At 38.6% G+C, this 14,822-nt stretch overlaps 1 protein-coding gene and 1 long non-coding RNA gene across 2 annotated transcripts; one reads left to right on the top strand and one right to left on the bottom strand.

Annotated features, from left to right (window-relative positions):
- Positions 1–3,116: 3,116 nt before the first annotated feature.
- Positions 3,117–13,152, bottom strand: LOC114475210 (uncharacterized). The gene is made up of 3 exons (XR_003675442.1): positions 13,037–13,152; positions 9,834–9,992; positions 3,117–3,228 (listed from the first exon to the last, which is right to left on the bottom strand). It is a non-coding gene; the product is annotated as an uncharacterized LOC114475210 (long non-coding RNA).
- On the top strand, positions 4,489–11,817 carry LOC114475203 (serpin H1-like). Its single transcript, XM_028465867.1, has 5 exons — positions 4,489–4,673; positions 5,974–6,574; positions 6,635–6,733; positions 9,444–9,676; positions 9,747–11,817. Exons 2-5 carry the CDS (start codon positions 5,977–5,979, stop codon positions 10,047–10,049), a joined length of 1,233 nt encoding a protein of 410 aa, XP_028321668.1. The 5' UTR covers positions 4,489–4,673; positions 5,974–5,976; the 3' UTR covers positions 10,050–11,817.
- Positions 13,153–14,822: the final 1,670 nt, after the last annotated feature.

Below are 14,822 nucleotides of genomic sequence, written 5' to 3' on the forward strand. Positions count from 1 at the left end.
AAAACTTTCATTAATTATATACCATCCATTCCTGCTTTACAAAGGTTATTTTCTTTTTTTATAGTCAATGTCAGACAAGACTAAGTGCACTAATGGTAACTTTGAATAGCTTTTTTACATCTCTGTTTTCTCCTTTATATCACGTTTAAAAACAATAACTCCACTTGGCCTCTTAGGACTATTGAAATGAAAAATATAAATAATTCAAATCCATAATTCAGACCAAAAACCACATTGATGCTGCAGAAAAAGCAGGAAGGAAGGAATGCAAGCAGGAAGCTGCTGACACACTTAATACGTAATAGCATGAGATTATACAATATTAATTAACTGGATGATAATAGGACAGCGCTTTGATCAGCCGGTTTAACTAATACATCACAGATGTGTTCCTTTTCACATCGTCCACCTCAATTTATCACACAATGGGATGAAAGCACAACGTTTTGCTCTAAAAGCTTTAGTGAAAGGGACAGGCTGCATTCAGTATACTATACCGCTCAGTATGCATACAAAGCACTCCCGACCAAGATAGCCGTTGAGCGTAGGTTACCTTGATTATTTCCTCCAGTAAGAACCTAACCAGCACACACAGAATAAATCCTGCAAGTTGGCAAGATAAGAAGAAATCCAGTATCGTAGTACAGGCCCTTTATGGCTCAATGTTTTTGGCCAACATTGCATAAATTAATAAAAACAGACCATGGCAACTTCTATCTCAGCGGTTGGGCTGCACAATTAATAAAATAATAATCGTGATCACAATTTTGGTTGCCACAATTAAAATAAACTGATCGTTGGCAATGTTTACATTTAAAATGTGAGCTCTGCTGCATATCAAATCAGGCACTTTCTTAACCATTAGTCAGCAGCAGTTTTGAGTCATTTGGTAGATTGATGAGAGCCGTGAGCTGTAATTGTTTCCAATGAATTGAATTTTGTGAAGGCACTCTGTAATGGTGTATTTATTCAGTTAACAGTTGGCACATTTTAAATTCTTGGGGGTTTTTTTGGTATAGTTTTTATTTAAAGCTTCATTTTGCACTGTAAGCTGTTTATGTTTAGATTTATGGTTAAGATTTTTTTTCCTGACATGATAAATTATTGTGGTTTAGTTTAGTTTAGTTTAGTTTAGTTTAGTTTAGTTTAGTTTAGTTTAGTTTAGTTTAGTTTATAGACCACTTAATGGCCCACATCACAAGTTACGTGGCTGGAGGCAAAAACAGGAAATGGCGCTGGCTAAAGATTGTGGAGGCTAGTAATGTTATAGCTTTAGAACTTTGTCTTGTTGTGTGTTTGGGTGCTAGAGTAGGAGGAATAGCGTTAGTGGACGTAAATTAAAGTTCTATAGGATTCCAGCGAACACTCGTGCTCAGAAAATCAAAAACAATTGTGGTTTTGCCTCCAGGCTAAGCCCCGCCCAACAAAATATGTCACAATGTTTACAAACAAACAAAGGGTCTATTAAGATCCCCATTTGCTGTGCTTTACTGCCAGCGAATCCACCTGGGGTCCTCCTTAAAAGTCATACAGATCAAAACTATCCATTAGACAGATAACAGATTATCATTTTGGCCATAATGGTGCAGCCCTACACAGCTGGAGCCACACAAATGTGATCTTGTATTGTATTTTATCTGAGAGCTACATGGTCAAAATTGATGTCAGCATTTAGAATGACCAATCTAATACTGGAAATAACAGTGCTTAGTGTGTTTTTAGAGGCATTGTTTGTATTTTGGTTGTTTTATTTCTTTTTTTTCATTTTGTGTGTATTTGTTGTTGTTTTGTGTGTTTATGGAGTCATTTCTTTGTATCTTGGTTGGTCTTTTGTGTAAATTGTCGTTTTGTGTCTGTTTGGTTTTTTTTCAATGTATTTTTGTTGTTTTTTTATATATAATGTCATTTTGTGCGTTTACATGGGGGAAAGCACAAAAAATGGTCTAAGAAGCATGTGTCCATGTTTGATGTATTGTTTGTGGACCAGGAAGTGTAAATACCGGACATACATCCTCTGCTTCTGTGACTTCTGCTTTCTGATTGGCTTCACACACTGAGTGAAGAGGGGGTGGGGAGATGGACACAGACAGAATGAAGAGAGCATTCATGGGAAAGTATGCAGACAGACAAAGTAGGTCCTATTCCACACACACACACACACACACGCACACACACACGCACACACGCACGCACACACACACACAGATAAGCACACACAGTTAACAAGCAATGTTAACTGTGCGTGAAGCAGAGAAAAAGCTTGATACACTTAACCTCAAATTAATAACTTTATCTGAAAGTTAAACCAATAAAAAAATACTTTTGTTGAATCACATGGACAGAGTTATTATTTGTGCTGATCGAGCTAACAGCTAATGTTCTCTTCTGTTCTTTTGGCTGTTACTTCAGGGATTGTCACAGAAATCATTGAGTGATTCTATTCGTCATAGGTTTTTACCTCAGATGACCTTCCTGAGAAAACCCTCGGGCGTTTACAACCCTTGAGGCTGCAGCGCTGACAAGCAGTTAGAGGTAAAGGGCCCATAGCAGTGATGACCCACAGTGGCTTGTACAAGGTGAGCTTCCTTAACCATAAGACCAAATGTTGAATGACCAAATGTTTAAGTTTCAATTAATTTGAAGACAAATCATCTTTTATTTGTCTAACTCACTGTGTCACTGAAATTGACCCAAAACACATCAATTATCTATCGTAAATAAATCCAAAAAACTATATTTAATCAATCAATTTTCCTACCAGCTTGCTCCTTTTCATGGTCTGCTGGTGCCTATAAGCTGCCATCAGACAGACAACCACTCACACTACCATGGACTGCAATCAGCCTGACAGCAAGCTGGAGCACCCAGAGAAAACCCATGCAAGCATTGCTATGCAGCAGCTTCCATGTGTAAATCACATCAGATATACTGTACTTTAATGATCCCAGGGGGAAATTACTTACTTAGAGCTGAATGTATGCTCCATGAGCTGGTTTGGGCATTTCTATTGGCTGCTGGACTGAAGTCAGGCGCGTTCAAGGACCATCGGTAGTAAACGTGCTTTTGCGAACTTTCCAGCAGAAGTCCCAAAAACAGCGTAAGGCACAACAGTTACACTGCAAATCAAGCGGAAAAAGGCAGACTGAGGTGGGGAAGCAACAGAATAAAGTCACAAATGCTGAGGAGGAACGGACCGCTTTCACTTTGCATCCTTGCGGACCTCCGTGACTGTGGACACACACACACACACTGGCTTCAGAGGGAGAACGAGAACAGACGGGATAAATTGTGTGTAAACCTAAGAGAAGCTTATTCAAGGTGAATCCATTTTTCAGTCAGGATCATAGCCCCCTCTGTGTGTGCTTGTGGTGGGGACGAGTCCACGGCAGCAACTGCTGCTTGGGACAGTAACTACAGAGTAATATGTGCATTCATGTCAGAGTCTCTAAAACACCAGAATAATCTCTACTAACACAAGATAATGACCCTACATTTGACACTATTAGTCTCTATTGAGAAAAAAGTCGCTAAGAGCGTTCACAAAACACACTGGTAAAGGCTCAAACATACTCGGGTGGACATCTGCAAAGTGGAGTCCGCTGGGCCAATTAAATGCAAAGCTCAGATTTTACTACCTCAAGGACTTCTCCGCGTAATTGGTGTCACACAAAACACTGCTCGGCATTGTATCGACCCGCATTAAATGTAACACCGACCAGCATTTTACCCTCCTGGTGAAACAGAGCAGGAGAGATGAATACAAGCCTAGAGGAGAGACTGGCAGACGAGCTACGACCGTAGTGACACCTTTAAAACATGTCCCAGGAGTACAAGGACTACAGAGAAGTGCTATCAATCATGGGACTTGTAGGATTTTAATGGAAACTACTAACCGGTGGTGCCCCCAATTATGTAAGTTCTGAGAAAAGTCTGTTGTGCGCGGGGTCCGCCCGAGTATGTTTGAACCTTAGGGGAGGTTGAGTTTCGCTTTTGGTTTCAATACCGAGTGGAGCGAGGATTCTACAAACTGCAGCTTTAAATTACTCTATATACGTTTAACTTGTAATGCATGCAGTTACAGCTATTTGGAACTGAGCTATGTGTTAATTTACCAGATGACTAATACATACGTATATGTTAAAGTGAAGGTCTACGATCCATTTTTGACCCGTCATAGCATCTAAGTTTGCTCATTTGAAAGTAAATTGATTGGGAGAACAGGAAACATGAAATTAAACCCTCTATAAATGTTTATGTTTCACTGTTTTGCTTTTAAGTGGATCATTTTTGATGTGTAAGTCATTTATATTGATTTATGTCAACACAGGCATAATTGTAGTAAACTTGATGTTACCTCCTTGACAAAAATTCTTGAAATAATCTGCTTGGGTAAGTAAATGTTTGAATGTTGCAGCCTTTAGGCTTTAGGACCATGAAGGGATTGAGAGTTCCTCCCCCTCTTCTCCAGGATTCATGTTGTGGGGCAGCCTGTCTGGAAATAAGATTCCAGTTGCACAGATTTTCCTGTTCTGTCACCAGAGACATTTGTCTCATGCACCCCAGCTCTTTACTAAGCAGAAACATTATCTACACACTCTATAAGTCATTGTGCCGGAATACTTGAGAACCATTTGACAGCAAAACCTGTTGAATTATTCAGTGCACCGAATAAGGTAAGATAAAAGTCTTTGGGAGAGAAAGGGGGGAGGGTGACAATCCAGGGCTGCACTGAACTAGTGGGAAAATTCCCAAGCATGCAAAGAAAGGCCACAATGTGTGTGTGTGTGTACATGGTGTGCAGTCACAGATAGCATTCTAGATTGGGACAGGGAAGCACAAAAGTACTCGGCAAAATGGGTTAGAATCATGAAGAAGTGAGAGCTACAAGTTTAACTGCAAACATCAACAAACTAGGGATTAATTCATTCACACTGTATCTCCTCACCCAGTGAGATAGACACAGTCTTATTGACATTAATCAATAGTGCATCATGTCCTGAGAAGGGATATTTTAACTATTAAAGCAAGGTTCATGCTTCAGAATGTATTACAACCTGAAGACTTGTTTGGATGTATAAAATTTATTATGAATAAACTGATTATTGTTAGATATGAACTATGCTGAGGATGATTTAGACTGAAGTCGTCATTCTAAATCCTCTTAGAAGAGAGTCAAAAATGGCTTCATGCTTTAAGAACTGAGGGCATGTAAAAGCATATCTCCGGGAAGAAAACTCTGGGTTTTTTTCTTGCACACTTTCCAATAACCAATCAGAGCCAATCATTTGGCTGGGTTTTGTTTTCATTCATGAATAAGTATGAGTTTGCTTACCACTCCTCTGTGCCTACGTGGCTGTTATGTAAGAATTACATTACAATGTATTTTACTGGGATGGGTAAACCACTGCAGCTGCTTTTAGATTTCACAACAAGCAGCGAGTCCTACCCTGTCTGGACCTTCTTATTCTATCTCTCATACAATCAGTCAAACATGTGGTGGTTTTATGAAGTTTTCTGGTAGTATAATGTGGTTAATGCACCCACTGTGGTAAAACGATCACTTTTCATTACTCTTGTGAATTTCTGTTTGATTTAGGCCTTAGGTTTTGATTACATGAGTTCTATATTAAGAAAAGTGAGAGTGCACCATTATCATAAAAGACTAGAGGTTAGGTTCACTGCGCCATCATGTGGTACAAAGTGAAGTCTGTTGGTGGATCTGCTAGATAACATACACACATTTCCAGCTATCTTTCTTTGACCCTTATTCAGGGTTGTTTTTTGGCAAATATATTAGTCATACGTATTTGAATTATATACAGTATCTTTTCAAAATGGGTTGATTTTTGTCACGTTCATATTATTGCACTGCTAATCATGCTTGTAATGTAATGCTGATTGCTAAGCTGTTTACTAATGCAGAGGCCTTGTCTGTCTGTAATGGCAATCTCTCTGTTTTATCATAACTATCAGACCATGTGGGTAACAGGACTATTAGCCCTGGTTTTCCTGGTCAACTCTGCTTCTGCAGCCACCGCAGCATCGCCAGACAAAGTGTTGAGTAACCACGCCACCATCCTGGCTGACAACAGTGCCAACTTAGCTTTTAGTCTCTACCAAAACATGGCCAAAGAAAAGAATATGGAGAACATCCTGATTTCACCTGTAGTTGTCGCCTCCTCTCTGGGTTTAGTGGCTCTCGGAGGAAAGGCGTCAACTTCCTCTCAAGTAAAAACCCTTCTGAATGCAGCTAAAGTCAAGGATGAGCAGCTGCACACAGGCCTCGCCGAACTCCTGACTGAAGTGACTGACCCAAAGACCCGCAATGTCACCTGGAAGATCAGCAACCGCCTGTACGGACCCAGTACTGTCACCTTTGTGAGTGATTTTGTGAAGAGCAGCAAAAAGCACTACAACTACGACCACTTTAAAATAAACTTCAAGGACAAAAAGAAGGCAGTGAACACCATCAATAAGTGGGCGGCTAAGTCGACTGACGGCAAGCTCCCCGAGGTTACCAAGGACGTGGAAAAGACAGATGGAGCAATGCTCATCACTGCTATGTTTTACAAACGTAAGTGTATGAAGTTGTAAATGTGCTGTTTTACAGTATTTAATGAGTGCTTTCTTACAGCTCATTGGGATGAACAATTCCACCCCCAGATGGTGGACAACCGTGGGTTCATGGTGTCACGTAGCTACACAATATCTGTACAGATGATGCATCGTACAGGTAGGTGTGCTATCCCACACTCAAAGGCCTAGACAAATATAGACTATGCTAGTGTATTTTTGTGTATTTCTGCCATATGATGTCTAAATTCCGGGAGTATTATAGTGAACATTGGTCACATGATTTCACATCATGCGTCATTTCAGGGGTTATGGCATCCCATCCCAGTTTACTATGAAGATGCTTTAAAAATTTTAATTTAATTTCTTACTATGCATGTTATGATTTGTTGATCTATGTATTTTAAAACGAGCCAGATATGGGCTATATGTGCGCTTTACTTCCGCGTTTGAGACCGTGAAAGAATTTCTGGTTCTGTATTATGACAATAACAATAGTTTTCCTGATCCATTTCCTCCATCCATCTCCGGAGCGCCGCGTTCTTCGCCCACACCAACTCTACTGAGGGCTAAGTCCAATGCACCTGGCTCAGCACAGGAGCAGTAGTCGTGGCCATGGTAGATCTATTTTATCCTCAGGGTCCTCAGAGGGAGAGTCTTGTCGCTCTCTTCGCTCCCAAACACCAGGACGAGGGGCAGGAAGGGAATAATTATTCCATTTAAAAAGAACGGGGACAGCTCCACCGCTGCCCTTGTGCATTTGATCACTCCTTTATGTCACGGTTAGGAGTCAGGGTTTATCTCTCCGGATGTTGATGACCTACTTTTTTCGCAGCTCATTCTCTTCTGGGATTGTAAAAACACTCAAAGCAGAACTAAACCTAGCTGAAGCTGTACACTTATGTGCTATCTCCTCTTGTTTGGAAGGTAAACTTCCTCCTTCTGGATGTCATTGTGTAGACACAACCACACAAATAGGCACAATAAAACGAGACAATGAAAAACATGTTTCAAGGGTGTGATGGCTCACTTCTCCACTGTTTTGACTGTCCGAATGCGGTAACAGGAAAGACGTCAGCGGTCTAATTTTCAACCGGAAATAAGTCACGTGTCACTGTGCATATAGCCCATTACAGGACTTTTTTTTTCATATTGTAAATGAATTATCATTTTATTGAATGAAATGAATACAGTAAATACAAATAATTAAAAAAAATAAAAGACGATGACATCTCATCTCAGTTTACTATAAAAAAGTATTAATACTTACTCAACTCTTTGTAAAGTTTCAATCCTACAACCCATGTTACAGTACCGTATATTGAGTAAAAGTGTTCATAAAGGTGATGCTTATTCCTTTTGCTTGTAAACATTTTCTTATTAAAGGTTATCACTAAGCTAGCAGACCTGCTTACCAAACTTCACATGAACTTTGGTAATGTGACTGATACACTGCAGGGCATGCCATCTGTTTATGGCTGTTTCATGTTGTAGCAGCAATCATTCATTTACATTGTGTAAATGTGTTTTCTGTGTACTTTGAAGTTTTACAATGACTTTGAGTGGAGGGCAATAAAGCAGTAAACTCAACAAGTTCACTACTTGCTAAATGACAGAAAACACATGGATTGGAGTTCCTAAAATGACCTTTAAAGGTTATAAATGCCTGCAGATATTGATATCACTTGATATTTCAATCAGAAGTTAAGCAACATATAATAAATTGGATAAAATGCTATTGTCAAACAGTGTGCAAGAAGCTCCAAATGAAACCACGGCGTTGAGCCGGATGACTTACTGTTAGACTAATAAACAAAATTTGCGATGGTAAAACAGGGGACGGGACCCGGATAAGCAAACTGCTTCTCTCGTCTCCTTTTTCGGCATGTACAAAAAAGAAAAAAAAAAAAAAAAAAAAAAAGTGAATGTAACCATGTCGGAAATAAACTGAATAAATAAATAAATAATAAATAAATATTGTAGTTTTAGGGTGGATAACTCTCCAGTTCCAGTTCACAGAAATCGACTGCTCAACAATCATTATTAGTTTGTATATTGGGACATACAGTATTTGCTCCAGGCTCTTGGTTGATGCCTGCATTCTGGATTAGATTTCATGTAAATAGGTAATCTAATAATATACATTTTCTACACTCAAGAAACTTGCCTCATTAGGACAAAGGAAATAACAACAAAAGAAAGCATAAATAGCCTAAAACTACCACCTTAAACTGTGTTTCAAAAACCTTCTGCAGACCTGGCCCCACTTGACCCATACAACCCCCTTTTACCAATCAAATCCTCAACCAACTTATTTTTTGCCATCTTTGAATGAAGCAGCTTTTGCTGCACCGTGAGTGCTGCAATGCCCAAGTTCAAGCTGAAGAATTTCAGCCTCATAACATAGTCCATATACTTTTGGTTGTGCTTTTTCTTTTTAAGCCAACAAAAGTGGAAATCCTACTGTTATCAATATAGATTATTAGAAACAGCATTGAGCAACTTGGGTGCTTAATAGGATCTTTTAATGCATCTCCTCAAAGACCTCTAGGAGGAAGTCAAAGAACAAAAATTGTCCACAGATCACACTTCAAGAATGACTGACACCATACTGTGAAAAGCAGAAGTGAAAACCAAACAGTGAGATCTCAGTTTTTGGAGATACAGCAAAGAATAAGAACTATGACTAAACACTATACCTTTAGCAGTGCATTCATTTAATCTGGTTGTTTGATGTATTTGTTGAATTTACTTGAATCTGTTTTTAGTTGAGGTGTGCTTCTTAAAACTGTGTGGCCAAAAAAGCGCTATATAAAATTGATGCATTATTATTGTTAAAAGGGATATAATAATGGAATATTTTTCCTCAGGTATTTATGGCTTCTTGGATGACACAGTGAATGAGGCATCCATACTAAGTATGCTGCTTGCACATAAGAAGTCCACTTTGGTTATGATATTGCCCTACCAAGTGGGATCTCTGGAGAAACTAGAGAAGATGCTCACCAAAAAGCAGCTGGATTCATGGATGGCTAAACTAGAGCAGAAAGCAGTAGCTGTGTCTCTGCCCAAAGTCAGCATGGATGTCAGCCATGACCTGAAGGTAAGCGCTGCAACACCTGTCCTAGCTCATATCCATCTATTGTACATCATATCATCATGCTCCCTCTTAGAAACACCTCCAGGACCTGGGCCTGACTGAAGCAGTGGACAAATCCAAAGCTGACCTTTCAAACATCTCTGGAAAGAAAGACTTGTACCTGTCCAGTCTGTTTCACGCCTCAGCCATAGAATGGGATACTCCTGGAAATGAGATGAACGCCAGCATCTTCAGCACCGACAAGCTGAAAGATCCAAAACTCTTCTATGTAGACCATCCTTTCATCTTCTTAGTGAAGGACCAGATAACCAACTCGATCCTGTTCATCGGAAGGATGGTCAGACCAAAGGGAGAAAAGATGAGGGATGAGTTGTAATCCTGTGTTACTTGTAGGGTCCAGAGTAATAATGTAGTTTATACAGCGGTAAGATAAAACTATTGACACGTGCAATTGATACATTGCAGATGCATTCCATCACAACATGAGCATTTTGTATGTTGTGTGCTTCTCTGATCAAACACTGTCCCCCAATGAGATCATATCTGGAAAAGAGTTTTATAAGTTATTGGAAGATGACTGAAGATTTGCTTGAAGCATCTTACAAACTTCAGATACCTGTACGTGAGAGCAGAAACATTAAACTGCTTTGATTTTTCCGAGGATTTAGTTACAAATTTGTGCGATTATTTTGGGCTCACCTTCACCTTTTTGAGCCCATTACTTACATTGCTACTGGCAGCAATGGTTAGGCATTGCTTCATCCGAGCTGCTAGGTGTTGATCCACTATGAATGCTCTGTTCCACTCAGGTAAGTGCATTCATGGTCTGATGTTACAAACTTAAAATGCAAATGAAATTTTACAGATATAATTTTATTCTATAGAAAATGTTTCAAATGAAAACTCCAGGATGTATATTATTAAGGTGAATAGCCAACAGCAGTGCTTCCCAATCTTTTGTCTCTCCAATTTAGTACTCTTTGTTTACATATTATTTACATGTTAGCCTATGGACTCACTCTTCAGGTCAAAACATGATTAATTATTTCCTTGTGTGCATTTGTACATATTCTAAGTCAGATAATATACGTACCCCTAGTTGGGAACCACTGGCCTACAGTGATGTATTAATTATTATACATTTGATACATTTGACTCAGTGTGCTCTGTTTCATCTTAGATCTGAAGGAGATACAGTGTTATTGTTTGCTAAACTTCACTATAAAATAAAAATAATATACTAAGAGGCATTAAAAATTCAGCATTGAAATAGTTCCATAATTGTATGATTATATTTAACGATATCAAATACATCTATATATATACAAATCCAGAATGGACATGGATGAAAACATTTGTGTTTTGGATCACACGTGTCTGTAGTGTGTGTGTGTACCCATCATGGCATTGACGTGACCAGATCAATGATTTGTCTCTGTGGAATTTGATGCGACGTGGTCAACGGTGCAGTTTGGAGCTCCTGGTGATGATTCTGCTGTTGTACTCATGGGACATCCATCACAACATCCCCAAGATGTTTGATGAGGTTCATACCTGGCGAGTAAGGAGACCAGTCGAACACTATGATGTTGTTGATGCTAAGACAGTTCTGAGAGATCCTGGCTGTCTGTGGACGAGCGTTATCGTGCATGAAGATCACATGACACCTGATCTCTACTTGCTTGTGGCAGTCTCGACATCTTCGCTTTGGATTAAATTTAAAAAAGTTTTAACAGTCTTTTTATAGCCTGGGTTTCCACTTAAGAACAAGCAAACATGTTCTGATCTCACGCTCCACTTTGTGCATTACTCAAGGCGTGGCTAAGGTTTCTGACTTGTGGTCCTGTCATGTGCACTTGATACATTCAGTTTTACACAAGAGAAATTGGCTACTACTCCACACTTGAGTATGACATTTTTTTTTTCAACTTTTCATGCCTAATTAAAACATTTTGCACGTTTGTGCTTGTTGCATTTTCATTTCCATTTTGTAAATTATAATTATTGTCAGGCCATGTAATCTGAATGAAAGCAGCGATAATTAAGTCCGTAAAAACCTGATCTCAGTTCAGGAGTTTTTTTTAGTGATCGAATTAATTGTGAATCATATTTTAACTTCACCAATAAATTGGGATGGGAAACTTCAACTGTGTTTGAGTGTCATGTTGTGGGTTTTTCATGGTGTTTTGTTTGTTTTTTATTTTTTAACTCAGTTTGTGTGTTTTCGTCATCCCTTTAGAGCGGTTGGTTTTTTGTTCGTCACTTTGTACACTTTTCTGTTATTTTTGTGTATTCCTGTAGTCATCTTGTGTATTTTTAGATATATACAAATATATATATATATATATATAGAGAGAGAGATAGATTGAGAGTCATTTTGTGTATTTAATTTGGACAAAATTAGGCCAAGGGTCGCATGTGGTCCCCAGTGCCCTTGTCTGCTATAAATCATTACATCAACATTTTTCAGTTGGTTCTGAGTCATTTCTCTTTCACATGCACCATCACTCGCCAACAGCAACAGAGCCACAATGAAAAGTATGATCCTCCTGACAGGACAAATCATTGCTCAGTGTTTTGCTCAAAGGCACTTAGTAAGGAATCAAACTACCAAGTGAAAAATCTAAATGAATGCATTCAACAGCAGAGTGAATACATTTATCTTTGTATCTGTTTTAATGCAACAGTCTTTTTCCCTTTCCTAAGACCACCTCACTACCTAGAGGGTACTCAACATTTACCTTTACACATTCTTCTTAAAAGTAACATATTCACTTTTTGGATGTGTCAGTCTAAATTAGTCCCTTTGTTCATTTTATGTTTATTTATATAGCGCAAATTACAAAAAGAGTCATCTTAAAGCGCTATAAAAATATAAAATTTGTAATAAAAAGGAAAAAACCCAACAATTCCACATGAACAAGCATCAGAAACAGTAGGAAGAAACTACTTCCTTTTAACAGGCAGAAATCTCCAGCTGAACCAGGTTCAGAGGTGGCAGCCATCTGCTTTGACTGGTTGGGGTTAGTGAACAGAACAGGATAGAGAGATAGAACATCAGAGTGTCTCAGACAAGTTGAGCCGTGAACCACAGATAAGGAACTACCAGCTCCAGCTTCACGAAACGTAAAAGAGAAAATAGAGAAAAGGGCGAGGAGAAGGCACAGAAAAACATGATACAGTATTATCATTGATGTATATTGCCATTCTAATCTATTTGTCTTGTATATTACTGTCTTTGCTAAAAACTTCTGCTGCATGTCATCAACATGGGACGATCACTATTAGGTGAGGCAAACTTGGCTAAAATCATGCAGTCTTTATGACAGCATTAATGGTTGAGGTCTGCAATGGTGCACTCACTGCAGGGTTGTTAGTCCATGCCCAGATGTCCACATCCAAGATTTTTTCCAGTCCTAGAGACTTCCAGTTGTCCAAATCATGTCATGTAAGACACATGTTGGCTCCAATCAGGCAATCGGTCCCTACAACCTTCAAAACAAGTCCAAAGTACAAATAATGAGGTGATAAGTCTGGGTGGGACCAGTCGAACCTTAAGTTGCAGTACTTTGCCCTGAATGGGATAAGCAGGTATTGAAGAGATATGGTAAATGATGGTCACCATGCAAATTAAACTAATATGTATATATACAGTATATATACAGTATGGGTGTGAGTCAACAGACAGCGATGATGTCAGACATGCTGACTCTCTCTACTTTTGCCCTGCTTTGTTGTTTTTCTTCCAATAGACTAAATACAGCAGAGGCATCACTACACCCATAGGTTTGCACCAAAAGTGTGTGCTGGACCATAAACAATCTACGGCAGTGATGGGCAACTCTATCACAGTGGGGGCCACAAATATTCGACTGTATCTATATAGAAAAATGATCGATCTGAGCATTAATACAGGGGGAAAAAGGGCTTTGTTTTTTTTTGTTCTTGTCTGTGGTTTTGTCAGTTTTTAGTTATTCTGTGTATTATATCATGCTTTATGTTCCTTCCAACTTCTTGAAATACAATTTTTTGGGATTTGTTTTGGAGGCCACACAAAATTAGACTTAGGGGCCACATGTGGGCCCCAGGCCGCCAGTTGCCTAAGACTGGTTTATGGTGTAGACTGTGGACTTTTGAAAAGGGTGCTTTAATGATGACGACTATATATTAGTGGCGTTATCTTTATTTTATATATACATATATATTTAAAAAATGTTTTATCAATCTTGCAAACTTAATGTTGCGTATTGTATTGTGAAGTAGAACTAAAGGGCACAACTTCCTTCCTGTATGATAGATCAATACTAACAGCGTTTTCTCCTTCTAATTGTTTACTTCATGGTTACTGTTTTTGTTATGAACAAGTGTTAGTCATTGTATGTTATAACAGTAAAAAGAAATTGAAGTTATCTTTATATTGCCCATAAATGTGTTTTATTTGTGTTTTGAACAGTGTTAATTTTATTGACTAAAAATGTTTGTCATAGTTTTTGTCTACTATTTTTTTTTTAAGAGACAATAGCTAGACTATGAATATATTGACATTTTTGTCGACTAATAAAAATCAAACTATAATGTTTACAAGGAACAAAATCATATCAGAACTAAGTTTATTTTTTGGAAGGAATCCAATTAAAGCTACTTTTGTTTTGTGGAAGGCAGAACAAGGCTAAATACTATCGGATGAATACTTTTCGAGATAGGGCCAATTTAGTGAGGGGAGGATGAGTCGATTTTTGTGTGTCCTTATTTTTCTTCCATTTTCAGCTTCCAATATCTCAGGAACTACATCACATACAAAACTGACATTTGGTATAGTAATACAGCTCTACCTACTCTCTTAGAATACTGTATATAAAATATCTGCTATACTTCCTATCTGGTGGACATGCCAGCCACTCAAATTTGGAAAAAAGTTTGTCAGGTTTGGGGCTCTAACATGTGTTTGGGCCTTCAGTATACAATTTTGCGTATGCCTCTGTAATTGTATCAGCTTTGAGCTATGTACATAAACTGTTCACATCACCAATGGTTAGTCAGATCTATGCATTGGTTCTTGGGTGAGAGTCTCTTGAAATCCGGAAAATAAATATATATTTGAACTATTTTCATTGGCTCATAACTGCCTATGGGAATGTGAGAAAAAATA

The sequence above is a fragment of the Gouania willdenowi genome, chromosome 14 (assembly GCF_900634775.1).
Source record: "Gouania willdenowi chromosome 14, fGouWil2.1, whole genome shotgun sequence".
NCBI classification, from domain to species: Eukaryota; Metazoa; Chordata; class Actinopteri; order Blenniiformes; family Gobiesocidae; genus Gouania; species Gouania willdenowi.

Coding starts and splice junctions, on each gene's coding strand:
- LOC114475203 (XM_028465867.1), top strand. CDS start 5,977: ATGTGGGTAACAGGACTATTAGCCCTGGTTTTCCTGGTCAACTCTGCT. Junction 6,575..6,634: donor CACTGCTATGTTTTACAAAC/GTAAGTGTATGA, acceptor GCTTTCTTACAG/CTCATTGGGATGAACAATTC. Junction 9,677..9,746: donor ATGTCAGCCATGACCTGAAG/GTAAGCGCTGCA, acceptor GCTCCCTCTTAG/AAACACCTCCAGGACCTGGG.